Source organism: Trachypithecus francoisi, unplaced genomic scaffold (genome assembly GCF_009764315.1).
Source record: "Trachypithecus francoisi isolate TF-2019V2 unplaced genomic scaffold, Tfra_2.0 Lachesis_group3, whole genome shotgun sequence".
Lineage (NCBI taxonomy): Eukaryota > Metazoa > Chordata > Mammalia > Primates > Cercopithecidae > Trachypithecus > Trachypithecus francoisi.
In genome coordinates, this window is record NW_022681468.1 from 41,770,526 (window position 1) to 41,798,370 (window position 27,845).

The following is a 27,845-nucleotide window of genomic DNA, read 5'->3' on the forward strand; positions in this document are numbered from 1 at the left end:
TTTTTGGGGGGGGGAGACAGACTCTTGCTTTGTTGCCCAGGCTGGAGTGTAGTGGCATGATCTTGGCTCACTGCAACTTCCAGCTGCTGGGATTACAGGCGCATGCCATCACACCAGGCTAATTTTTGTATTTTTAGTAGAGATGGGGTTTCATCACGTTAGTCTAGGCTGATCTCAAATTTCTGACCTCAAGTGATCAGCCCGCCTTTGTCTTCCAAAGTGCTGGGATTACAGGTGTGAGCCACTGTGCCCGGCCTGCCTACCTACTTGATTGATGTTTTGGCTAGGTGTAAATTTGGAACTTTCCCAGATGTTTTAAGGAATTGATCCATTGTTTCCCAGCTTCCAGTGTTGGTATTAAAAAGCCCTGCACCAGCTGAATGCCTTATCCTTTATAATGACGTGTCTTCTTTGTAACTTCTTTGAAATCTTCTCTTTGTCCCCACGTCCAGAAAGTGATGTGCTTTGGTGTGAGTCTTTGTTCATTTGTTGTGCGGAACACTTAATGGGCCATATCTGTATTGACATTCATGACTTTTTTTTTCCCTGGAAATTGAATTGAATTATTCCTCAGATAATTTCCTTCTGTTCGTTTTCTATTTTTCTGTCTCCATGTCTTTCTAGATTGCTATTATGTATTGGATCTCTTGGTTTTTAAAATCTTCTTCTATATATTATCTCTGTTTTTTGGTTGTATGTTCAGGGGTAGATTTGCTCATTTTAATGTTCTATTGCTTCTGCTAAAATTTTTGTTATATGTTGAACTTCTGAAAGCTTTTAAAAAATGTCCTGAATATTTACCTGAATAACAGCACTCTGTTTTATTTCAAGGATCCAGCATATTTGTTTATATTTGAGGATGTTATCGTTTCCTTTTTGCAATTTTTTTGGTACTCCTAGCATGGTGCTTGTTTCCTCTGAGTTCCTTATAATTGTTTGTTGTGGTCTTTTATGTTAAAATATCTGGTGATCTTTGACTTCATAGTCATAATTACATGTTAGTCTACCGAAAAGTTGCTTAGAACTTGTGTATGTTACAGTGTGCACATGTGTGTTTATATTTGCATAGTGACACTTGGCATCTGGTGACTTTGAATGGGATAACTGGTCAGGGACCTTGCCATTTCATTAGGAAACCCTCAGCTGTTAGCATATCTGTAGGTCTTTCCTCTTGAGGCTGTCAGTTTCTTCCAAAAGGGACTTTCTGATCTTCTGACTTATATAGCATTGGGAGCCTGGTCAGGTAAGAAAGCTGTCAAATATATCCCTTTTAGGTATGCAGAGTTTTATTTCATCCCATTATTTCCAACAATTGATTTACTTAATGTGTATGATGTCTCCAAGACTAGATACTTACTCATTCTCTCCAGACTTACATTGTAAATCATCAGTACACTACATGGGATCTGGGGGGTCTTCTACAGACTTTCAACCAGTCCTCCTGTTTTTAGCTATTTCTCACACCCTTACCATCAAATATATCTGGTGCCTTTAGTTTCTAAGCCTTTTAAGGGTTCTGTGGAGTGAACTGGCCTGCTTCTTGTTGGCTTCCTTCCCTGCTTGCAGAATGGAAAAACACTTAGCAGACTGGAGAAAGAGGAAACCTAAGATAGTTACCTCTTGTCATCCACTTCCATCTTTGAGAAGTCTACAAATAAGTCCAAATTTTCTCTCTACTTCCCTCTATGCCAAGGCTTTCTTCTATTCTTATTGTTTCACTGTCATTTTAGGGAGGATTCAGGAGGAGAGAGGTTCCGTTCCCCTGCCTAGCTGGAAGGCCCCTATAGCCCTTTTTCATTTCACTCTTCTCATTTCATTGTAGATTTATGAGTTCAAAGAAAGGTTATTTGGCTAAATCACTATGTAGTTTATCCCTATTTGTGAGCTTCAAGAAGGCTGGTTTCTGTAAACTTGGAGTTAAGTGTGTTGACAGGTCTGTCTTTCCTGTGTAATCACCTTGGAAATGCTCCAGCTTCTTAACTTCTTTTCTTTGACTACAAGCTGCCTGTTATATTATGGATGGCACAGTCCACTTAGGCATTTACAGGTGTGGGCGTGTATTTCTTTTTTTGTGTGGAAGTGATTGGGACTATAGATATGACTAAGCACACTCATATTATTTTGTTTTGGAAATCAGAGCTCATCCTACTCCCCCTTTTTTTGGCCTGTGCACTATTATATTTCTGTCTCATGCATCATAAAATCATCAAAAGCATGTTCTACAAAGAAGCAGAAAAATAGTTTAATACTGTAGTTCATCTTTCTTTCTCATAGAACATAATACATTTAATATTTGTGACTTTGTAAATATCTAAAGTTAGGCACCCGGCAATGCATTTTGTTTGAGAGCCTAATGAAAACATCAGTTAAACATTTCTTGCTTAATTATTATGTATTCATTAATCTCAAGATTAAGAGTATATAAGGAAAGTTGATTCAAGTTTTGCTAATATTACACACCCTCAAACCTCCTCTTATATTGGTTATAAGTTATTCATTAAAGCCTTTTGAAACACTTAAAAGTAGAAACCAAATTTAAAAAATAAAACCTACAAGGTTAATTATTTCTATTAGCCTTGGAATGGGATTGGGTGGATGGGTGGACTGGGTGGGTGGATTAGAGAGCTTTTGTCATTTGGAACTTTATTATAGATAAAGAGATATTGAGTCTATATGGGGCCTTTTTTTTTTTTGCTAGTTGGAGCTACATGCCTTTCTTTCCTAGATAGAATGTTTTCTTGTGGAAATGTGTTAACTTGCCCATTGCCTCCCCTGATGGGCTCCACAATTGTTCTACAATGTGTATGTCCAGCAATGAGGACCATCGCTGGCACATAGAAAGAACTCAGTACGTATGTAGTTATTGTATTGCTGAATGGGCAGAGAGCGGTAGTTCACAACGTCTTCTGTTTGGATAGGTTGGTAGTAAAAGCATGTACTATTGAACCGGTGAGGAGCACTCTTATCCCACTTCTAACTCCTCATTTCTTCATGGGTCGGCCTGGATGTCTCTTCCTTTAGAAGCCTTCCCTGATCACTCCACTTCTTCCAAGTACAGTAGGTGTGTCTGCTGTGTGTTTATACAACATCCTGAACTACTTAACATGCTGTTTATTTAATTGTTTGTATTCCCCATTAGAATAGGCTCTGAGAAAGCAAAGACTGTATCTGTCTTGCTTATCATTGTATCCCTGACAGCTTGCCCACTGGCTGGCCCTTAATAAGCACACCATAAGTGTTTACTTGAAATACTCATTTTTAAAATGAATGAATGAATGAATGAATGATAGATGGATGGTGGATGGCATTGTGTAGCTAAAAGTTGTGTCCTGTCTGTCTACCTATTTTTGAAGACCATCCTTTAGTTTGTGTTTCCTGCCATGTTTGAGGGGCCTTTTTTTGGCCCATAACTCTGTCTTTTATTTAAAGTAAAACACCAAACAAAAGCACATTCGATTATTGACCATGAAGTTTTAATTCTGCTGTCAGTCTCAACCTCATGTCTTAATCACCTGAGGTCAAACTTACATATGTCTCGATAGCCTTTTTGATGACGATGGTAGTCTGCTTTAATTTGTGTGCTATGTGCTCTTGAAATGTTTTTCTATAAAGACACTAGAACTGAATTTTACTTTATTTCAATGATGATGAATGTAATAAAAAAACAACTCAGTAACATTCAAACCGATTTCCAAGTTTGTTCTTCAGCCAGAGGAACTTGCACACTGACTTTTTGTAAAGGTAGCAGATATATTGTGTTGTAATTCATACACCTAAAATTCGCCATTTTAAAGTTTCCAATTTAGTGGTTTTTAGTATATTTACAGAGTCGTGCAACCATCACCACAGTATCATTGTGGGATGTTTTCATCATCCCCTGAAGAAATTCAGACCCATGGGAGGCTGAAGCAGGAGAATCTCTTGAACCTGGGAGGTGGAGGTTGCAGTGAGCTGAGATAGCGCCATTGCACTCCAGCCTAGTGACAGAGCAAGACTCTGTCTCAAAAAATAAATCCAGACCTATTAGTAGCCACTCCCCATTCTGCTTTCTGCCACTGTGGATTTGCCTATTCTGGTTATTTCACATACATGGAGTCACACATTGTATGACCTTCTGTGTCTGGTTTCTTTTACTTAGCATGATGTTTGAAAGATTCATTCATGTTGTAACATATATCAGTACTTTGTTCCTTTTTATGGCTGAATAATATTCCCTGGCATCACATTTTGTTTATTAGCTGACAGATATTTGGGTTGTTTCACTTTTTAGCTGTTATGAATATTGCTCCCATGAACATTTGTGTACACATTTTTGTGTGGACATGTGTTTTCGGTTCTGTTGGATATATACATGAAAGTGGAATTGCTTAGTCATATAGTAACTCTGGGAGATTTGAGGAACTGCCAAACTGTTTTCCAAAATAGCTGCACCATTTTACATTCTTACCAACAATGATGAGGGTTCCAGTTTCTCCATATCCTCGCCAACACTTTTTATTATCCCTCTTTTTCATTATAGCCATCCAATGAATATCTCCTTGTTGGGTTTTCTTTTTTTTTGTTTCCGAGGTGGAGTCTTGCTCTGTCGCCTAGGCTGGAGTACAGTGGTGCGATCTCGGCTTACTGCAAACTCTACCTCAGGTTCAAGCAATTCTTCTGCCTCAGCCTCCTGAGTAGCTGGGAATACAGGCGTGTGCCAGCACGCCTGACTAATTTTTGTGTTTTTAGTGGAGATGGGATTTCACCACGTTGGCCAGGCTGATCTCAAACCGTGACCTTGTGATCTACCTCCTTGGCTCCCAAAGTGCTGGGATTACAGGTGTGAGCCAGGGTTTGCTTTTCTATAATGATCAATAAAATAGAGCACTTTTCATGTGTTTATTGACCAAAATTTGTATACTTCCTTTGCGATTTAGCTGTTAAATAAAATCCTTTGTCCATTTTTAAACTGGGTTTTCTTCTTATTGTTGAGCTTTTAAAATTATTTTTTCTGTTTTTTTTTTTTTGTTTGTTTGTTTTTGAGACAGAGTTTCTCTCTCTGCTGCTCAGACTGAAGTGCAGTGGCACGATCACGGCTCAGTGCAGTCTTGATCTCCTGAGGCTCAGGTGATCCTCCCACTTGAGCCTCCCAAATACCTGGAACTACAGGCACGTGCCACCAAGCCTGGCTAATTTTTGAATTTCTTTGAAGAGACAGGATTTTGCCATGTTGCCGAGACTGGTCTCAAACTGTTGGGCACAAGCGATCCACCCGCCTCTGCCTCCCAAAGTGCTGAGATTGTAGGTGTGAGCCACCATGCCTGACCTAAAAGTTCTTTATATATTGTGGATACTAGTTCCTTATCAGATATATGGTTTATAAATACAGTTGACCTTGAACAGTGCAGATATTAGGGGCAGTGAACCCCTGAGCAGTTGAAAAGTATATGTATAACTTGACTTTCCAGAAACTTAGCTACAAATAGTTTGCTGTTGACAGGAAGCCTTACTGATAACATAAACAGTTGAATAACACATATTTTGTATGCTATCTGTATTATATACTGTGTTCTTACAATAAAGCAAGCTAGAGAAAAGAAAATGTTAAGAAAATTATGAAGAAAAGAAAACACATTTTCTGTTCATTAATGGGAGGTAGGTCATCATAAAGATCTTCATCCTTGTGGTCTTCACGTTGCGTAGGCTTAGGAGGTTGGGAGGAAGAGGAAGGGTTGGTCTTGCTGTCTCAGGGTAGCAAGAGTGGAAGAAAAAAAAAATTTTTTTTTTTAATTGAGACCGAGTCTTGCTCTCTCTCCCAGGCTGGAGTGCAGGTGCAATCTCGGCTCACTGCAACCTCTGCCTCCCAAGTTCAAGCAGTTCTCCTGCCTCAGCCTCCTGAGTTGCTAGGATTACAGGCACCCATCACGACACCCAGCTAATTTTTGTACTTTTAATAGAGATGGGATTTCACCATGTTGGCCAGGCTGGTCTCAAACTCCTGACCTCAAGTGAACAACCTGCCTTAGCCTCCCAAAGTGCTGGGATTACAGGGGTGAGCCGCCACGTCCAGCCAAGAGTGGAAGAAAATTTGCATGCAAGTGAACTTGCACAGGGTCAGCTGTATCTTCTCCCAGTGTGTGCATTCTCTTTTCACTTTGTTGATGGTGTCCTTTGAAGCATGAATGGTTTCAATTTGGGGGAAGTCTAATTTATTTGTTTGTTGCTTATGGTTTGGGTCATATCTAAGAAATATGACCTAATCGAAGGTTATGAAGATTTATTCTTCTTTTTTTTTTTATATAATTTAGCTCTTAATTTTAGGTTGATTTCATTTTGAGTTAATCTGAATGTATATTGTGAGGTAGAGGTTCAGCTTACTCTTTTGCATGTGGATATCCTGTTGTTGCAGCACCATTTGTTGAAAATACTATTCTTTCCCCGTTGAAATGACTTGGCATTCTTATTGAAAATCAGTTGACCATAAATGTGAGGGCTTATTTTGGGGCTCTCAATTTTATTCCCATTAATCTGTATGTCTGTCTTTATGCCAGTACCACACTGTCTTGATGACTGTATTTGGACTAAGTTTTGAAATAGAGAAGTGTGAATCTTTCAAGTTTTGTTTCCCTCAAGAGTATTTTGGCTCTTCTGGCTCTCTTGCATTTCCATATTAATTTTAGTATCAGCTTGTCAATGACACAAAAACAAAGCAGCTGGAATTTTTGGTAGACATTGAGTTGAATCTGTTGTGCCCACTGGCATTTGGCTGAAACTTTAGCTTGTTACCTCTTTTGGACTAGTTGTGTGGACTTCATTTTGAGCACATAGATGTGATGCTATCAGGATTTGGTTATTAACTTTAGATTACAAATGTTTGGGAACTTAAACATGTTATCCACAGCTGGGCATGACCAATATGGCGAAACTTCGTCTCTACTAAAAATACAAAAAGTTAGCTGGGTGTGGTGGCAGGTGCCTGTAGTCTCAGCTACTTGGGAGGCTGAGAATTGCTTGCTTGAACCCAGGAGGTAGAGGTTGCAGTGAGCTGTGATCATGCCACTGCACTCCAGCCTGGGCAACAAAGCAAGACTCTGTCTCAAAAAAAAAAACAAAACAAAACCTTTTTCACATATAACATATGTACAGAAATAATCAACATTCACTTCGATGACTGTTTACAGAGTGAGCACACCTACATAACAAGAGTCCGGATCTAAAAAGGACTGTTACCAATATCATTGAGACTTTTTGATGCTTGCTTTGATTCAGATTTTTTTCATTTTCCTGAATATTCTAGTAGAGCTGAAGGCTTATCCTTTTTTTTTTTTTTAAAGACTGAGTCTCGCACTGTCACCCAGACTGGAGTGCAATGGTGCGATCTTGGCTCACTGCAACCTCTGCCTCCCGGGTTCAAGTGATTCTCCTGCCTCAGCCTTCTGAGTAGCTGTGATTACAGGCGCCCACCACCACACGTGGCTAATTTTTGTATTTTTAGTAGAGACAGGGTTTCACCATGTTGTCCAGGCTGGTCTTAAACTCCTGACCTCAGGTAATCCACCTGCCTCAGCCTCCCCAGGTGCTGGAATAACAGGCGTGAGTCACCACGCCCAGTCAGCTTATTTTAACTGTGTATTTGGAATATCAGTAGGTAGCATAGTGAAGTGGTTGAGATCATGGACTTATGGCCTCAACTGCTAGGATTCAAATTCTAGCTTTACCACCTATTAGCTGTGAGACCGTGGGCACGTTTTTTAACCCTTATGTGCGCCAGTTTCCTCTTTTGTAAAAGGGGGACAAAATTACCTCATCGGGAGGATTAATATGTAGATTGCGTGGAAAATTGCCTGATGATCACAGTAAGTGCCATATGTGTATTAGCTATTATTCATATTATTACTTTTATTGTTGTTATTTTGTATTTGTATTTCTTTAGTGGAATATAAGCTCCTTGTCTGACTTGTTTATCATGATATGCCCAAAAACTAGCACTGTGCCTGGCACATAATAGATATTCAACACATTTTTGAGGAAAGAAGGAGGGGATTTTAAATAATAGAATTCCTAAATCCTTTTCTGAAACTGCCTTTGACAGCTGTAATGTCTCATTTACAACAGCTTCTGGAGCTATTTGACAGCGAAGACCCTCGGGAACGGGACTACTTAAAAACAGTCTTACACAGAATTTATGGCAAGTTTCTTGGTCTTAGAGCATTTATCCGAAAACAGATTAACAATATTTTTCTAAGGTAAGTGGAGGGTGATGGGGGAATAAAGAGAAGCAAAGTTGGTATTTTTATGGAAGTATTAAGTAAATCTCAAATATCTGAAAACAGTATACTGACTTCTCTTTTTCCCTTTCTGCCTTCCTTCCTTCATTCTCCTGTCCTCTCTCCTTCCTCTCCCTCTACTCGCTTCCTCCTTCTCTCTTCCCCCATCTTCTCCTCCCACCCTCTTCCTCCTCTATTCTTCTTCCTCTCCCCCTCCTCCCCTCCCCCTCCTTCTTCTCTACCCCTCCTCTCCCCCTACTTTCCCCCTCCTCCTCTCCCTCTCCTGCTTTCCTCCTCCCCCCTTCTCCTCCTCCTCCTCTCCTCCTTTCTTCTCCTCTCTTCTTTTCTCCCCTCTCCTCCTCCTCTCTTACTCCCTCTCCTTCTCTCCTCCACCATCTCCTCCTCTTTCCTCCCCTCCTGCCCCCTCCCGCTTCTCCTCCTCTCCTTCCTCTCCTCTTCTCTCCCCCACCTTTCCCTCCCCTGTCTTCCCCCCTCTTCGTCTCTTCCCCCCTCCTCTCTTCCCCCCCTCTCCTCCTCTTCTCCTCCTTCCCTTCTTTTCTCCTCTCTCCCCCTTCTTCTCCTCCTCTCTTCGCCCGTCTCCTCCTCTCTTCCCCCCTCCTCCTCCTTCTCCCTCTGCTCCTCCTCTTCCACCCTCTCCTCCTCTCCCCCCCCCTTCTCTTTTCCCTCCTCTCTTCTCCCTCTTCCCATCTTCTCTTCCCTCTCCTCTCTTCCTGTCTCTCCCCCATCCCGTCCCCCCCTCCTCCTCTTTTCCCTCCTCTCCTCCTCCTCTCTTCCCCTCTTCCTCTCCTCCCTCTCCTCCTCTCTTCCCCATCCTCTTCCCTTCTTCCTCTGCTCCTCCTCTCTTCCATCCTCTCCTCCTCTCCCCCCTTCCCCCTCTCCTCCTCTCTCCTCCTCCTCTCCTCCTCTTTTCCCCTCCTCTTCTCCCCATCTCTTCCCATCTTGTCTTCCCTCTCCTCTCTTCCCGTCTCTCCCCCATCCCCTGTCTCCCCCCTCTCCTCCTCTTTTCCCTCCTCTCCTCCTCCTCTCTTCCTCCTCCTCCTTCTCCCCCTCTCCCCCTTCTTTTCCCTCTCCTCCTCTCTTCCCCGCTCTCCTCGTCCTTCCCCTTCTCGTCCTCCCCTCCTCCTCCCCCTCCTCCTCCTCTTTTTCTCCCTCCCTTCTCCTTCTCTCCTCCTTTCTCCTCCTGTTTCTCCTCTTCTCTCAGGTTTGTTTATGAAACAGAACACTTCAATGGTGTAGCTGAACTGCTGGAAATACTAGGAAGGTGAGCACGGTTTTTCTAATTGCTAATTTCAGGTGAATATTATTTTAAAAATTAGGTTCAAGTGGCACCAGGAGATGCTCACTTAGTTCTCTTGCTCTATGTACATTGGGTCTCTCTCATTTATGTCTGTTAGCATATTTTCCAACTGACTGTACAAGACACAATTTCCTGTTTCCCTTCTTCCACAATTATGCATTGCCAGTTCCACTGGAATGACTGAAAGAGCTAACAGTTCATTCATTAGTAGAAAGATGATACATCTAATTATGGTCGGACCAGTTACTCCAAAACATCTTATTCTCATTAGTTTTTAGGCTATCTGGTCCTTTGCCTTATCTGTTGAAAGCAGGTTTATAATAATTGGAAAGATTGCCATTTTCAAAGGAGTTGTGTATCCGGGTATAGTCCTTGAACAGCTGCTGCTTGGAGTAGTGGAATAAATTGGAAAGAGCTGTGGTCTAAGTTTCTACACACAAGGGAGGATAATGTAGCTGGACAATGTGATTACTTAATATTTTCTCCTAATATGAAGAGAAAAAGAAGGTGGAGTCACACAGCTTTCTCTCAGTGACTTTCCTAGGCTGGGCAGAGGTTTCAGGAATGAGAAAGAATGATGCCTGGAAATGGTAAAGGTCATATTTAAGGCGGAAGCAAGCAAGGCGGGCCATTATTTGGAGAAGGAAAAGGGAGGGAAAATAAAGAGTTTTGATAAAGAGCTTTTGGAAACCATCTAATTTTAGGAGCACAGGAGCCTTTGTTGGGTAATCAGAAGCAAATTTTCTTCTCATAAATTTCCTTCCAAATTATTGTATGCCTTGAAGTCATTAAGAAATCCTGGCTGGGTGTGGTGGCTCATGCCTGTTATCCCAGCACTTTGGGAGGCCGAGGCGGGCAGATCACTTGCTGCGGTTAAGAATTCTAGACCAGTCTGAACAACATGGTGAACCCCGTCTCTACTAAAAATACAAAAAAATTAGCCAGGCATGGTGGTGGGTGCCTGTAACCCCAGCTACTTGGGAGGCTGAGCATGGGAATAGCTTGAATCTCAGAGGTGAAGGTTGCAGTGAGCTGAGATTGGGCCACTGCACTCCAGCCTGGGCAATAGAGCAAGACTCTGTCTAAAAAAAGAAGAAAAGAAAAGAAATTCTGAATGCCACTGGGGTGGGTATTATGTTGTTTTGTACAAACGAACTGATTAAGTTTAACTAATATCACAAGAACAGTTTGTCTCAGTTTAACTTGTTGTGGTAACATTGCTAATTTGTGTCTCTTTTTTCTCCCTAGTATTATCAATGGCTTTGCTTTACCTCTTAAGGCAGAACACAAACAGTTTCTGGTGAAAGTATTGATCCCCTTACACACTGTCAGGAGCTTATCACTCTTCCATGCACAGGTAGGAGGATTTTGTACAACTACTTTTAGAAGCCAAATAAAAAGTTTGCAAACTCATTGTTTTTTTGATATTGATATAGCCTTTTTTTTTTTTTTTTTTGAGATGGAGTCTCGCTCTGTTGCCCAGGCTGGAGTGCAGTGGCACAGTCTTAGCTCACTGCAGCCTCCGCCTCCCTGGTTCAAGCGATTCTTCTGCCTCAGCCTCCCGAGTAGCTGTGACTACAGGCGCGCACCCCCACGCCTGGCTAATTTTTGTGTTTTTAGTAGAGACGGGGTTTCACCATGTTGGCCAGGATGGTCTGCGTCTTCTGACCTCGTGATCCTCCCATCCTGGCCTCCCAGCCCTTTGCCAGGCCTATAGCCTTCATTCCTAAAGGAAAGAGACTTATTAAAGTTTAAAATACTCCATGAGGGAAATAAAAATGTATGCATTTTTTTCTATGCACAGTAGAATCATGGAAATATTTTTAAAGCAGGAGGAGCCCTTGTTTGGTTATTTTATTTTACAGAGAACTTAGATGACTTGCCCAAGTGCACACAATAACATACTGAACATATTACATATAATAAAATGCACAGGAGCCTAGCAGATGTAGATCTTTGGACTATGTAATCATGTTTTAATGTTCTTGAATGTTTTGTTCCATCCTATTTGCATTAGTCTATCAGTTGCCCTTTTTGCCTCCTGTTCTAGGTCACTCACCATGTCTTTATCACTTTCTACACATAAACACTCTCACAAGTAAACAAATCAATCAGTATTTTCACATTTTTTTCCCCTTTAAGCCTTCATCACTTTAAAAAGCATACACTGTCTTGTCCGCATTCTAATTTTTGTGCTAACACTGCCTTGCATGGTCACTATGTCACTGGGGGTAGATAAATTATTGGGTAGTATTTTTAATTTTGGATAGGAAAATTTTAAATACGACTAGACTCTGACTCCTTCTTACCCGCATTGGGAAGGTTTTGAGTTTGCATAAAAACGTAACACATTTTTCTAAGCACTGGTCCTCTTTAAATGTGAAATTCTGTATTTCAAGGAAAAATTAATCCATATGTTTCTAATTTAGAACACCATCAAAATGGTCTTTTGCAAGGGTGGTTTTCTTGTCTGAGAATCTTTGCAAGCCCTTTTACAAATCTTGCCTTTGGTTTTGAAATGGGATATCATATTTCATGATTATTATTTTAAACAATCTTAGTTAGATGTGTTAGTACCAGATGTAGAACTATTCTTCCATTTCTCTAGGGTCTAACTGGCAGGTACAATCTTTCATCTCCTTGTGAAACTGCTTTAGTTTGCATGTGCCATTTCAGGCAATTGGCAAAGTTTTTTATTAAGTGCTTACTTCCCATAGAGGACTCTTGTGGAACTACAGTAAAACTCAGTACTGTTGATGTTAGCAAAGAGAGAAAGGAAGCCCCTGAGATGTAGCTCAAAGTGTATGTGGGTGAGATAATTCCACAATATGCTGAGTATGATGTCTCACCTCTGCTTTTCATTAGCTGCATACTTCATGTCCTAATACTTTTTTTAAAAAAAAATTCCCTGGAGCCATGTTAATATTAGTCTTTGGCTTGAAAAAGTAGTTTCTTATTTTGCTTTATATAGATTTTATTTTTATGATAATTAAAATGAATTGAATGTGAAGTTATTAAAACCAGTCTGGAAACCTTTTAGGAAGTTTTAATATTATATCTTTTGAGCCCTTACTGTATAGAATTTAAAATTTTGCCTTTTATTTTTTACTCAGCTGGCATATTGTATAGTACAGTTTCTGGAGAAAGATCCTTCACTCACAGAACCAGTAAGTCTTTCTTCCATAATTTCAAAAACTTCAGAAAAATTACCTTTCCCAGAAATATATATGAAAAATTAAATGCCATTTGTTTTTCTCCTTTTCGTTTTAGGTTATTAGGGGGTTAATGAAATTTTGGCCTAAAACATGTAGTCAAAAAGAGGTAAGTGTTTACTGTCAGAGAGTGTTCATAGTTTACTGAGTATTTTACTGAATGCCAAGCATTGGGCTAAGCATGTATAAAACCACATCATCAGGGCCGGGCATGGTGGCTCACGCCTGTAATCCCAGCACTTTTGGAGGCCGAGGTGGGCAGATCACTTGAGGTTGGGAGTTCGAGACCAGCCTGACCAACATGGAGAAACCTCATCTCTACCAAAAATACAAAATTAGCCGGGCGTGGTGGCACATGCCTGTAATCTCAGCTACCCAGGAGGCTGAGGCAGGAGAATCGCTTGAATCCGGGAGGTGGAGGTTGCAGTGAGCTGAGATCGTATCATTGCACTCCAGCTTGGGCAAAAAAAGTGAAACTGTCTCAAAAACAAAACAAAACAAGCAAAACACAACAAAACAGCATCATCTCATTTAAACCTCATTGTAACTCTATAAGGCAGCGCTATCAAAACTCTTGTTTTACTAGTTTTGAAACTGTAGAGGGGTTAAATAGTCTGCCCCAGTACACTAAGTAAGTACAGATGATTAGGCCTGAACTTGCCTCCTTAACTCCTGAACCCTGGCTTTTTATTCACTGTGCTATTCAGCCTCAGGTAAGCCCAGCCCAGGCCAGGCCCCAATCATGTGTCCAGTTGTCTAGCTTTGTTGATATTCCCTTCCTAGTGGCCCCCTTCATAATATGAAGGTTTTGCTGAGTAAAGCTGGATCTTAACTGTGTCATCTTAGGATAGACAACAGACCTTGAGTTTCAGCCATTCACAAATGACCCTGGAGGGTTCAGACCTACAATCATTTGTACCTTTGCTGAGAACTCACCAAGCAGGTGTTACTTTGTGAGGTTGTTTTAGGGTAGTGCGTGAGTTTCTTAGCTGGAGGTGAGCCTAACTGAGCACCAGATCTGCAGCCACTCTTCTGGCAGGTTAGCAACCATGTGGAAAATGGCTCAGAAAAAAAGATCAGCTGTTAGTTTTATATTTGGTTAAAATTTTGGGAGAAATTCCATATACATATTAACAAATGGCAAGGGTCTACTATATTTTACTTTTAGCAGAAATACCTTCCTTCTCAAATCAGTTTCAATTCTCTAAACCCTATTTTAATTTCAGAAAGTCATTTAATTAAAATCTGTTAGGTAAAGTTGAACTGTGCATTGCTACCCAGATACATTTCAAAATATGAAGGCATTGTTATTTTTCATATTTTGATTGCTCACTTTATTTTTTTCAAAGTAATTTTTTTATAGCTAAATACATACACTGGTTTTTATTTCTCTGTCATTTTCCCATTATATTTAAAACAATTGACTCTACTGTGGATTTGGCTGTATACTGTGATCTAAAAACTCTGTTTTCTTGCGGCACCCGGTGCTGAGTTCACAAGATTCACTGTGCTCTATAGAGAGCAAGCGTGTGTGTGTGTGTGGTGTGTGTGTGTGTGTGTGTGTGTGTGTGTGTCTAGAATGCGTCAGTGCGTGCTCATGGGTTTAAAGTGGCACCTGCATGTGGGTGAGTCCGCTCATTTGTGTTTCTTGAACTTTTTGTTGTATTAATGAGTGCGTTCTAGAGCATCAGGCATGTAGCAGGGGCTATAAGTATTTGGCAAATGACCACGTTTGGACTTCTGCTCTTCCATGTAGGAGGGCTACCTTCTCATTGTTTTTTTAAAAAAAAAAAGTGTTATGGAAAGAGAGCTGGGTTACTAGTAATAGAGAGGAAAGCCCTACGGGGTCAGTTTTGCTTCTCAGGGGCCGGTGCAGTGTGTGAGTTACCCTTGTTCTGTGTAACATATATAATAAGTAAGAGTATTTTTTCCAAGTATGTAGAATTTTTCCAAGTACCCTGTGGTGAATTCTTTGTGGAACAAACATTTTCTAACATGGGATAATGCCTGGTTCATTTATGTTTGGTTTTATGTGTAAATTTTTCTTACAATAGTCCAAACTCTCATTAGTCCTCCTTGTTCTTCTGGATTTTTTTTTGTGACATGCCTCACATCTTGTGTTTTGCTTGTACTTACAGGTCATGTTCCTTGGGGAACTGGAAGAAATATTGGATGTGATTGAACCTTCACAATTTGTTAAAATCCAAGAACCTTTGTTTAAACAAATCGCCAAGTGTGTATCTAGCCCCCATTTTCAGGTTAGTAGTAAAGAGGACATGAGCCAGGGAGCATGAGTTATTTTGGTTAAATTTTATTTGTTTCAAAAGCAGTGTAATAGACACTAGCTACCTCTTGTTTATTTGCTATCTCCTCACAGGATAATAATTTTAACAGTGGCCGCCTTATCTTGAGCGCTTGATACCTAACAGCCACAGTAATGGTGCTTTCTCTCCAGTAACTTTAATTCTCCTAACACCCTGCAAGGAGGGCATTATGTTTTTTTTATAGACATGCAGATATGAACACTGAAGCTCAAAATGGTCAAAAGTATTTCAGATAATTCCTAAATAAGTGGGCTGGTGGGGTTTCTCTACTGTGTAAGAGAGAATGCTAAATAATGTTTAAGAGGAAAAGGAGAAAACCTAATATTCCATACTATGCTAGATACTTTACGTACATTGTTTATAAATGTCCCATTATTCGCTGAAGCTTTTCTAGATGAAAAAAAAAAATGAGGCTCGGAGAACAATTTACTGTAGGTCCCAAGTCGATAGAGAATAGAGTAAAATTTTGATCTTTGGTGCAGCTGCTTGCTAAAGCCAGTGACCTTCCCATGACACTGCTCTGCCTCCTCGTGGCCACTCAGGGGCAACACTTTTCTTTCTTGGGGCCATGGCTGCTGTGCTGTGGAACCCATACGGGAGGGAAGAAGGGTAAACTGGGGGAACACACATTAGGTTTGATCCTTTGGCTGTCTCACCTAAGGCCTGTTTCATAAACTTAGACTGCCAATTGATTGGAAGAGATTGTATAGATTGTGGTTCTTAGCACAGAACCAGACCTCTAATGGTGTCATTTGATGGTGGACTTTTTCCCTAAGCTGTCGTTATGCTGCATAGTTAGAGACACTGGCTGCTGCTGCTGTTTTGATTTCTGACCAAAAGACATGTTAATATGTTAAAGCAGTAACCTTATGGCAATCTAGCAGTTGTACCACAAAGCAAGAAAAAAGAAGGTAGAAACTGTGACAAGCCTGAATAAAAATGGAAAAATTACAGAACAGTATATAGATATTTTGATACCATCCAGGGCCTTAAGTGCTCACATATCTGGATTGTTTACCTTATTTTTTTCAGTTTTCAGCAGGATGTTTGGCATTATGGAGGTCAAGGAACAAGTATCTTTTTTTTTTTTTTTGAGGCAGAGTCTCACTTTGTTGCCCAGGCTGGAGTGCAGTGGCACGATCTCGTCTCACTGCAGGCTCCGCCTCCCGGGAAACAAGTATCTTTTTAAAAATGAGCATCACCAGCTGGGCACAGTGGCTCATGCCTGTGATCCCAGCACTTCGGGAGGCTGAGGCGGGTGGATCATGAGGTCAGGAGTTTGAGACCAGCCTGGCCAACATGGTGAAACCTGGTCTCTACTAAAAATACAAAAATTTAGCTGGGCGTGGTAGCGGGCGCCTGTAATCCCAACTACTCGGGAAGCTGTGGCAGGAGAATCACTTGAAACCGGAAGGCAGAGATTGCAGTGAGCCAAGATTACGCCATTGTACTCCATCCTGGGCAACAAGAGCGAAACTCCATCTTAAAAAAAAGAAAAAGAAAAAAAAGAGCATCACCAGAAGGCCTAAGTGATACTCAGAAGCTTAGAAAAGAGAGGCCATATCTTGGTCAGCTTGGGCTGCCATAACATAACACCATAGACTGGCGACTTAAACATGTATTTTCTCACAGCCGTGGAGGCCAGAAGTTTGAGATCAGGATGACAGCATGGTTGGTTTCTGGTGAGATCCTGCTTTCTGGCATGCAGATGGCCCTCTTCTTGCTGTGTGCTCATGTGGCCTTTCCTGGCGTGTGCATACAGAGAGAGGCAATCTCACTGTCTTCCTCTTCTTATAAGGCTCCCAGTCTTATTTGGTTAGGACCCCACCCTTATGAGCTCATGTAACCTTAATTACCTCCTAAAAGTCTTGTGTCCAAATACAGTCACGTTGGGGATTAGGACTTTAACATATGAATTGTGAAGGGCACACAATTAATTTGTAGCAGAAAGAAAAAAGAATTTTCAATTATTTGGCAGAAGTAAAATTGAGAATAAAGGAAAGAGGCTCTTATTTATTTCTTAAGTGTTCATTAATAAGCGTTTACTGGATAAACCTACAAACACATTAATAAATGTTTGCTGGTTCATCCATAAACATTTATTAATGAATTTGCTGGTTCATCCATTTATTGAGTGACCACCCTATGTAGCCAGACACTTCTCATTGTTTGCCTCAGGTATGTCATTAGAGTCTGAGGTCTGCATGCTGGTGACACCGCCTCTGTGTGTGCAGAAGGACAATGGATCCCATGAAAGTAGTGGCTCTGTCCTGTTGTCAGACACAGTAATTTTTAACTTTGCATAAACATACCTTTCCTCTTTAAGGAGCTGGATACATACTTCTATTAGTGGGTTTACATATTAAAATGGATATATAAGAGATTAAGGAAGTTGTTAGAGTTAAATGGCAGGTAAGTATTGGACTCTGGAGGAACATCCAAAGAGATCATGGGAGGATGCTAGTAAAGAAGGAGGCACCTAGGATTTTCCTCCAACCAGTTAGAATGTTCAGAACAGCCTCATTCTTACTCTTTTTTTCTCCCTCTCCTTGCCTCCTGCTTTATCTGCATCAGCTACCTCATTTGCTTTGATGATTCCCAAACACATTGTCCTCATCCATGCCTCTGCCCTCCTTTCCTTAATGCCCTCTACCTGGAATGCCCTTTCCTTCATCCTTCAAAGCCCAGCTTAAATGCCACTTGCCTATGTTACATTTCTTTTTTTTTTTTTGAGACGGAGTCTTGCCGTGTCGCCCAGGCTGGAGTGCAGTGGTGCAGTTGTAGTTCACTGCAGCATCTGCCTCCCGGGTTCAAGCGATTCTTGTGCCTCAGCTTCCCGAGTAGTTGGGACCACAGGCGCGCCCCACCATGCGCAACTAATTTTTATGTTTTTACTAGAGACGGGGGTTTTGCCATGTTGGCCAGACTGGTCTCGAACTCCTGACCTCAAATGATCCACCCACCTTGGCATCCCAAAGTGCTGGGATTACAGGCATGAGCCACCACACTCAGCCCCACCTATGTTACATTTCTGCCACTCTTCTGTTTCCCAGGTCATCTGGATTGTTGATTCTACTCTTCCCCTCCTTCCCCTGACACTTTATTCATGTATCTGATACAACATGTGTCACAGGTTACTTTGGATAGGCTTGTAGATGCCCCTTCTCCCACCAGCGTGTGAACTCTTTAGGGATAACAGAGTAAAGAGGTTAAGAATAGGGACTTTGGAATCTGCCACTTACTAGCCATGTGACCTTGAGCTAATGGCTTATCTCTCTGAGTCTCAGATTCTTCATCGACAAAATAGAAAAGTAATGATACCAACTCTGTTGGTTGTGAGGAAATGAGATATTATATATGTGGGACACTTAGCACAGCATCTGGCATATAGTGAACATGCAGTAATGATTGTTTTCTTTGTACTCTTAGGGTCTAGTGCCTAATGAGTCCCAGGGTTTTGTTTTATTTTGTTTTTTTGAACCAAGCTGAATAATATAAATGGAAAAATTCTGATTTCTCATTGTCTTTCGGTAGATACATCTTATACCATTTTGTTCTCTTCTAAAACACAGCTTCTTAATCTGTATAAATGAAGGAAGCCACCCCTTTTTCCCTTTTCCCCTGTAACTACCCTTTTTAGAGATTTTAGGTTTTGTTTTTGAGATGTTCCTTTGAATTCATGAAATCCAAGATGAGCCAATCAGGCCCAGCAGACCAAATTAGAGCCAGTTGATAGCTTGGTGGGCAGAGAAAAGGGATCTAAGAGATCTGAGAGGGTAGGTGCAGCCAGTGTCCCTGAGACCAGAAACTGAGCAGAAATCTCCTGGCTTTCACAGGAAGGGACCAGAAATAAACTCTGGAAGAAGCCCTAGAAGTGAGGCCCTAGTCTTGACCATTTATTACCAGTGTAATCTTGCCTACATTATTCAGTCTCTCTGAATCTCTGTGTCCTCATCTGTAAAATGAACACAGTGGTATCTCCTTTTGGGATGGTGGTAAGGATGATACATTCTACTTGCCATGTAGGCACAGTGCCTGCCTATAGGAGGTACTTAGTAAATATTGGCTGCTCTACAGGGATGGACAACTGTGGGTGTTCCTCAGTAGCTGTGACTGAGTGCTAACTATATGCTGGGCACTGGGTTTGATCTAAGTGTGTGTGATGAAAAAGGTGAGACAGGAAAGGGGACCGGTAAGATGTGCTAAAATGATGTCAGAAAAGTGTGGAATCAGAAGACCTGGCAGAATTAGAGAAGAATATAAATAAACAGGAAAACTTCTTTTCCTTCCCTGAGTTGATGAACCACTTGAACCACTCTGGATTTTTTTTTTAGGTAGGAGGGGAAGACAGGGTCTTGCTCTGTCACCCCAGCTGGAGTTCAGTGGCATGATCTTGGCTCACTGCAACCTCGCTCACTGCAACCTCTGCCTCCTAGGCTCAAACAATACTCCCACCTCAACCTCCCAAGTAGGTGGGACTATAAGCACATGCCACCAATCCTGGCTAATTTTTGTGTTTTGTAGAGGCGAGGTCTCCCCATGTTGCCCAGGCTGGTCTCAGACTCTTGGGTTTAAGCGATCTGCCTACCTCAGCCTCCCAAAGTGCTGGGATTACAGGCGTGAGCCACCGTGCCTGGCCCACTTTGGAATTTTCTAAGATATTTAAAATCTGCAAACATTTAAAATGTGGGCTGGGCACAGTGGCTCACGCCTGTAATCCCAACACTTTGGGAGGCTGAGGTGGGCGGATCACAAGGTCAGGAGATCGAGACCATCCTGGCCAACATGGTGAAATCCCATCTCTACCAAAAATACAAAAATTAACTAGGCTTAGTGGCGCGTGCCTGTAGTCCCAGCTACTCGGGAGGCTGAGGCAGGAGAATCGCTTGAACCCAAGAGGCGGAGGTTGCAGTAAGCTGAGATCGCACCACTAGCGAGACTCCATCTCAAAAAAAAAAATTAAAATGTGATGAATATTTAATTTTAATGAATGATTTAAAAATAGCCTTTTAAAAATCTTTTGTTTGGAAATATTTATAATTTTGTTTTATCTTTGTCTTTTTCTCTCTCCTAACATTTTATTTTTCTTTTCCCAAAGGTGGCAGAAAGAGCACTCTATTATTGGAATAATGAATACATCATGAGTTTGATAGAAGAAAACTCTAACGTCATCCTTCCCATCATGTTTTCCAGCCTTTATAGGATTTCAAAAGAACATTGGAATCCGTAGGTTTTCAGTTTCTTTCCTCTGTTCTTTTCTTCCCTTCCTTTCTTTCTTTCCCTTCAGCCTTATTATGTGCCAGATGCTGTCCTTGTTGGTGAAGACGTATATGAACAGATAAAATCCTTACCTTCTGGGGATTCACTGACTGGAGAAAATAAACAGACAATTTAACAAAATACCAGTTAAAGTATCTGTTTACTAGACAGTCTTCTTGATCTGTCTGTGAAGGCAGCAGATCTTTTGGGGAGGCACTGCAGCTGAGAGGAGAGGTGTGTAGATACTGACGGCATGGCCATGCTTAGACTGAATCTGAAAGGAATTTGGCAGGTGGATGGCATGGGGAGAGCCCTTCCAGATGGTGGGTCCATCCATCATATTAAAAGTCACAAAGATGTCAAAAGCACCTGTCAGTTTCTGAGACCTGTGAGTTTGGGAGGGCTGAGGCACAGAGTCTTTTGGGTAGGGTGCTAGAGGGTGTGGCTAGAAAAGATTGTGGGACTCGTGTGAGACTTCACCAAGTAGATGATGAGGAAGTACTGAAGGGTTGTAAGTGGGGAAGTGGTCTGACTAGGTTTGCATTTTAGTGTGATCTGTTTCTTAATAGCTAACTCAATTGCTATATGTATCTCTTGGAAAGGAAGTTTAAAATAATCAAGGAGAAGTTTAACATCCAGCCCGAAGAAAGTTAAAGCATTCTGAATTTGAATGCTTTTACATTTTTCTCTGTGGAATAGAAGGAAAATTTAATGTGGCATTTAAAAATTGGTAGATACAATTCAGTATATTCATAATACGTTTATCTTTAAACATTTTGCATGTAATTATAATATGTCACATTTCTCATTTTTCAAATTTGCCAAATTTTATTAATAGAACTTGTAAAAATAAGGAGCTGATAAACAATTAAGTCCCTTTATACAGATAGTCCCTTGAGGACGTTCTAGCAAGTGTCTGTAACTACTCAGTATACTATATTTGGTGCTTTCCCATCACTGCCCTTGGGAGGAAGGTCATTCTGGAAACTTAACAGAAAAGAACTTAAATTTTCCTTTTAATGGCACAAGGCAGAAGCTACACAGCAAGTGTACTTTCTTGTAAATGTTTTGGAAACATCAGACTCATGGTTTATTTAATATATGGCTAATTTTTACCAATGCCTTTTTCAGTGGTATTAGGAGCATGTTTGTTGCAAAACGGAAGCAACGGATATTTTTGCAAAAGGAAAAGCTATTTAGACTCTAGTCTGAAGCTATCAAGCCCATCAGAACCTTGTCCTCACATTGCCTAAGTATGGGCTACCATTTTGGCTGTTTAGCTGTATAGTGTCCCATAGCTAATAGCAACCATCCCAGCTTGCCAGTTATCTTACCAGCATATATTTTGGGTCAGCAGGACTGGTGCAGATCACAGCTAGACAAATAACTCATGTTGAACCACCCAGCCTACATGGGGGCTTGATTTCATTTCTTTGGATAAGAATAATATATATATATATATATGTACACACACACACACACACACACACATTTATGTATAACATTCGTTTCTATGGAAGTAGCTTCTGATTTTGATGAATTATGTGTTATTTAGAAAATAGAATTCTATGCAAATTCAGGTGTCTAAGGTTAGTGCTATCACAGATCCTTATTTTAGGGTGAAGCTGCTTTACTATTATATTTGCCTTTTTATTAAACGAAATTATCAAATGCCCACAGGCAACCCTATTCAGGGTGCCAATAATTAGAAGGACAGGCCAGGCGCTGTGGCTCACACCTATAATCCCAGCACTTTGAGAGGCCGAGGCGGGCAGATCATCTAAGGTCGGGAGTTCGATACCAGCCTGACCAACATGGAGAAACCTCGTCTCTACTAAAAATACAAAATTAGCTGGGCATGGTGGCTCATGCCTATAATCCGAGCTACCTGGGAGACTGAGGCAGGAGAATTGCTTGAACCCAGGAGGCGGAGGTTGTGGTGAGCCAAGATGGTGCCATTGTACTCCAGCCTGGGCAACAAGAGCGAAACTCCATCACAAAGGGAAAAAAAAAAAATTAGAAGCTGCAAAGTTAGATTTTTTTTTTCTAGTTCTACCACCCCTCAGAAAATTATCTTGCCTTGAAATCTCTTAATGTGGAAGTGAACTGTAGGTCATTCTCAGTTGTTCCAACTAAAAAGGGATACAGACAATGTGCAGTGCGAGAAACCATTCAGACAAAAGTTGTGCTTTTGCTTTCTTCATTCAGTATCCCATTTTATAAGACTAACTAACACGTTCCCTTTCTTCTGTGCTTTCCAGGGCTATTGTGGCGTTGGTGTACAATGTGTTGAAGGCATTTATGGAAATGAACAGCACCATGTTTGATGAGCTGACAGCCACATACAAGTCAGATCGTCAGCGGTAACTTTTTAAAGCTTTTTTGTCAGCTGTGCATAAAACTATTGAGTTTTTTCCTTGCTCTTTGCTGAAGTTGCCTAATTGTACCCCAAATCTTAAGCAGCACAGTTTTGTTTACAGTCATGCGTTGCTTAACAACCAGTATATGTTCTGAGAAATGCATCCTTAGGCAATTGTATTGTGTGAACATCATAAGTGTATAGTAATTACACAAACCTAGATGGTATAGCCTACTGTGACACACCTGAGCTATATGGTGTTGCCTGTTCTTCCTAGGCTACAATCCTGTACAGTGTGTTACCATGGTGAATACCGTAGCCAATTGTAACACAGATCACTAGGCAGTAGGACTTTTTCAACCCTGTTAAAATTTTATGGGACCACCGTGGTATATGTGGTCTGTGTTGACCGAAATGTTGTTATTCGGCAGATGACTGTATTTATATATTCATTTTTGCACGCTTATTAACTGTGTCTTTATTACTGTGCCACTGAGTAACAAAGCTTTGTGACACTGTCATTTTGATAAAGCCTGCTTTCCTCCCTTTCTTTAATAATATTTTAGTTCTGCCTCAGGGTTAAGAGCCCAGCATATAACTGGTATTTTAGGTTCACTTAAAGGGACCATCAGGTAGTTTTCTCTCTGGGATTCACTCCCACTCTGAACTTACTTGAAGTGTAATTGGGCAGATCTTGTACTTCACTCAAATAGCAGGGGGAATGAGGCACCATTTTTCTAGCTCTTGGGCCCAGGACTTACTAGAACCCAACAAATTTATTACAATTTAAAGAACAGTGAAAAGAAATGAAGGTTAATAGTCTGGTATTAACCAGAAATGTTTGAGACCATATGGGAGAACAAAACAGTGGAACTCTTTACAATAATACATGCTTATGGCTTACTAAAGCCTTTCTTGGTTTCGTTTAGAGGATTCTTCAGTTTTGTTATATCTTGTCCAAGGTGTTCTACTTTCCAAGAGATGTACTTGGGGAGATTATAGAACTCTAGAGAGCTCTTAGTAGTTGAGTCTCTGGTTTGACTTTGATCACCCATAAGCAGAGGTCTTGCTGAACCTCTCTGGTTCCCTTGGTGCTTTGTCTCATTTTTAGTCTGTCACTTGCATTTTATTGATAAAAAAGAGCAATGAGGGGAATGGTTTGGTGGCAGAGGGACCATTGCAATGGTTTTCTTTTTTAAGTTACCAGGGATGTGGTTTATGAAAACCAACTTAATTATGGAATATGGTGAGTATTTAGCTGAGAATCTCACAAGTGGCTGAGATTTTGTACCCAGAATATTGGGATTAATATCAATTATGTGATATGTTATTCCACATGTATAAACAACTTTTAATTCACTATATTAGCAATTTTTGCAAATTATAAATTCATAATAACCCTCCTTGCCCCAAACTTTAAATCTTTAAAGGATGTTACTTAAAAAACAGGCCAAGGGTACATTTTAATATTATGGTGTACCATTAAAGGTGCATTGTGCATAACATCTTCTCTTTTAGAGCAACTGAAAACTCATTATTATTATCCTAGTTGAACCAGGATTAAATTTGTAGAATCTCATCAAGAATATTGAAGAACTTGACTGGGCACAGTGGCTCACACCTGTAATCCCAGCACTTTGGGAGGCTGAGGCAGGCAGATCATCTGAGGTCAGGAGTTCGAGACCATCCTGGTCAACATGGTGAAACTCCGTCTCTACTAAAAATATAAAAATTAGCCAGGCACAGTGGCATGTGCTTGTGGTCCCAGCTACTAGGGAGACTGAGTTGGGAAGGTCACTTGAACCTGGGAGGTGGAGGTTGAGGTGAGCTAAGATCACGCCACTGTACTCCAGCTTGGACATTGGAGTGAGACTCTGTCTCAAAAAAAAAAAAAAAAAAAAAAAAGATACTGAAGAACTTATTTCTACTCAAATTATTTGGTTTATATTTAGTGAACTTTAGTAATAAAACTATTTTCTGATTATAATCTAAACTAAATAGATCAAACCCTTGAAAAAGCTAAGAATTAACTAAGGGGACCAGGAATAGATAAAACTATGAGGTTGATTGTGATATTCTGGCATATTACAGTTATTTATAATGAGTGTACTTTCTTAATGAGAAAATGGGGGCCGGGCGTGGTGGCTCACGCCTGTAATCCCAGCAATTTGGGAGGCCGAGGCAGGCAGATCACCTGAGGTTGGGAGTTCACGACCAGCCTGACCAACATGGAGAAACCCCATCTCTCCTACAAAGGACAAAATTAGCCGGGCATGGTGGCACATGCCTGTAATCCCAGCTACTCAGGAGGCTGAGGCAGGAGAATCACTTGAACCTGGGAAGGGGAGGTTGCCATGAGCAGAGATTGTGCCATTGCACTCCAGCCTGGGCAACAAGAGTGAAACTCCGTCTCAAAAAAAAAAAAAAAAAAAGCTGGGTGCGGTGGCTCATGTCTGTTATCCCAGCACTTTGGGAGGCTGAGGCGGGTGGATCACGAGGTCAGGAGATCGAGACCATTCTGGCTAACATGATGAAACCTTGTCTCTACTAAAATACAAAAAATTAGCTGGGCGTGGTGGCAGGCACCTGCAGTCTCAGCTACTTGGGAGGCTGAGGCAGGAGAATGACGTGAACCTGGGAGGCAGAGCTTGCAGTGAGCCGAGATTGTGCCACTGCACTCCAGCCTGGGTGACAGAGCAAGACTCTGTCTCAAAAAAAAAAAAGAAAGAAAAAATGGGTTTTTAAAAGTAAGGATAATAATAATTTGTCAAATGAGCAATAGAAGGGTGTACTGACAGATGGAAACATTGGTTTCTCCATAGGTGTGGGAATAGGACAAGAGAATGAAGAAATGTATTTGGTACTATCAGAGAATAACTGAATGGACAGTTTTACTTCAGGATGGCGAGAAGTTAATGGTTTCAGTTCAGATCAAATTTTGAAATATTACAAATCTGAAAATGGTGGGTGGAATAAGTAGTTAACACTGTTAGATACATATGCCAACATCAGTGCTATGTAAAATTGAAATTAGAAGAGAATTTGACAATATCCCCTGCATGACAGTGTGGTTAAGTGTTAAAATTTCCACCTACAGGGAGAGAGAAAAGTGGGAAAGATTGGGGGTGACAATAACTATATCAGCAATATTTAGAACTTTTAAAGATAAAGTTGTCAGTGTGAAAGCTGTGTGATAACTGAGCATAATGCTCAGTTGGAAGAAAAGCCCCACAGGATAAATTGCGTTGATTGCCATAAATCTCTTGATCAAAAACACGAAACACTTTGGTAACAAGATGATGAATGTTTTAATGATGTCAACACTTAATTAACCAATTTATGCCTAGTGTTCCATTATTGTAACGCTAAGCTTGTGGGAGTTATTTCTATCCCACTGCTCAAGGTCATCGCCAGGTTCTGATTTTTCACAAAAAAATTTTGCAACCTTTGGCATAAATTGGTTAAAACTGCAAATTAGGGCAATGTGAACCTAAAATACATTGAAATGTTTTTTAGTTGAGTAAAATTCCAAGCCCTTGCTTATCATCCCCTTCTACCTCCAAATAAAAAGGTCATATTCATTGAAAGTCAGCAGGATCTATGGAATTGATTTATATATACCCAAATTGTGTTCTTTGCTAATATTTATTTAGTCCTTGTATTATCCCCAGACTGTACTTAGAAACAAAAAGTGATAATTTGCCAAACAGCTTGATTATGTTTAGAACCTGGAATGCACCAGGTGTGGTGGTGCACACCTGTAGTCCCAGCAACTCAGGAGGCTGAGGCAAGAGGATTGCTTGAGCCCAGGTGGTTGGGGCTACAGTGACCTATGATTGTGCCACTGCACTTTAGCCTGGACAACAGAATGAGACCCTGTCTCTAAGAAAAAAAAAAGAAGAATCTGGAATCCGTTATGATTAGATTGGAGGATTATCTAATCTTGCCCTTATTGTCCTATAAGTGCCATTTTTTCACGGTCAAAATTAACAAATAGGTAATGAAATGAAAACTGTTCTGCTCACTGAAATTTGTATTGTACAGATTTGTATTTGAGATAGCTGAAACTAATTATGGTAAACAAGGCCTAAGTTATGAAAATATTACCTATTAAATGATATTAATTACCATATGGCTTTAGTAAGCCATAAGCATGTATTGTAGAGAGTTCCACTGATTTGTGCTCCCATATGGCCTCAAACATTTCTGGTTAATACCAGACTATTATGGTATTATAATTCAACATTTCCTCAAGTCTCTGGTGGAATAAGAATATAAAATTACTTAGGTTTTTCTAGAGTTTTTTGGGAGTTGGAGGGGATGAAGAGTAATCTCTGTTGCTCTGTTAATTAAAAGTTATTAATATAACTTTTAAGAAACATTGGTTATAATGTTTTAAAAAATGAGGCATTGGAATTACATACAAATTTCACTCAACCCATGTGGATTTCCCTGAGTAGAAATTGTACTGTGGCTGAAGTTTTAATCCTTGCTGCGTGAGGTAGTGCATGAATTATGTCCCCATGTCTGAGATCGTGGAGCCCCCATTTTCAGGAATTATCTGAATTCCTGGATTTATGAATGTTAATCTGGGTCTGCCTTTTTTGTTTGTTTGTTTTTGTTTTTGTTTTTTTTTGTTTGAGATGGAGTTTTGCCCTGTCATCCAGGCTGGTGTGCAGTGGCGTGATCTTGGCTCACTGCAAGCTCCTCCTGCCAGGTTCACGCCATTCTTCTGCCTCAGCCTCCCGAGTAGCTGGGACTACAGGTGCCCGCCACCACGCCCGGCAAATTTTTTTGTATTTTTAGTAGAGACAGGGTTTCACCGTGTTAGCCAGGATGGTCTCGATCTCCTGACCTCGTGATCTACCCGCCTCGGCCACCCAAAGTGTTGGGATTACAGGCGTAAGCCACCACGCCAGGCCTTTTTTTTTTTTTTGGAGATGGAGTCTCGTTGTCACCCAGGCTGGAGTGCAGTGGTGCTATCTCAGCTCGCTGTAACCTCCGCTTCCTGGATTCAAGCGATTCTCCTGCCTCAGCCTCCCGAGTAGCTGAGACTACAAGCACACGCCACAATGCCCAGCTAATTTTTGTATTTTTAGTAGAGACGGGGTCTCACCATTGCTGGCT

At 40.9% G+C, this 27,845-nt stretch overlaps 1 protein-coding gene across 6 annotated transcripts in view; it reads left to right on the forward strand.

Annotated features, from left to right (window-relative positions):
• PPP2R5E (protein phosphatase 2 regulatory subunit B'epsilon) overlaps positions 1-27,845 on the forward strand; it is a 182,831-nt gene that overhangs the window by 149,371 nt on the left and 5,615 nt on the right. For 5 of the 6 annotated variants that reach the window (XR_004431566.1, XM_033187787.1, XM_033187788.1 and 2 more), the window contains 8 exons: positions 8,095-8,225; positions 9,469-9,528; positions 10,813-10,921; positions 12,678-12,731; positions 12,835-12,885; positions 14,915-15,034; positions 20,199-20,326; positions 22,621-22,722. Coding sequence is in view for 5 of the 6 variants with exons in the window: in XM_033187787.1 (XP_033043678.1) it covers positions 8,095-8,225; positions 9,469-9,528; positions 10,813-10,921; positions 12,678-12,731; positions 12,835-12,885; positions 14,915-15,034; positions 20,199-20,326; positions 22,621-22,722 (755 nt within the window). In the remaining variant the exon portion in view is untranslated. The remainder of the gene's footprint in view (positions 1-8,094; positions 8,226-9,468; positions 9,529-10,812; positions 10,922-12,677; positions 12,732-12,834; positions 12,886-14,914; positions 15,035-20,198; positions 20,327-22,620; positions 22,723-27,845) is intronic. The other variant, XM_033187789.1, reaches the window with a different exon arrangement.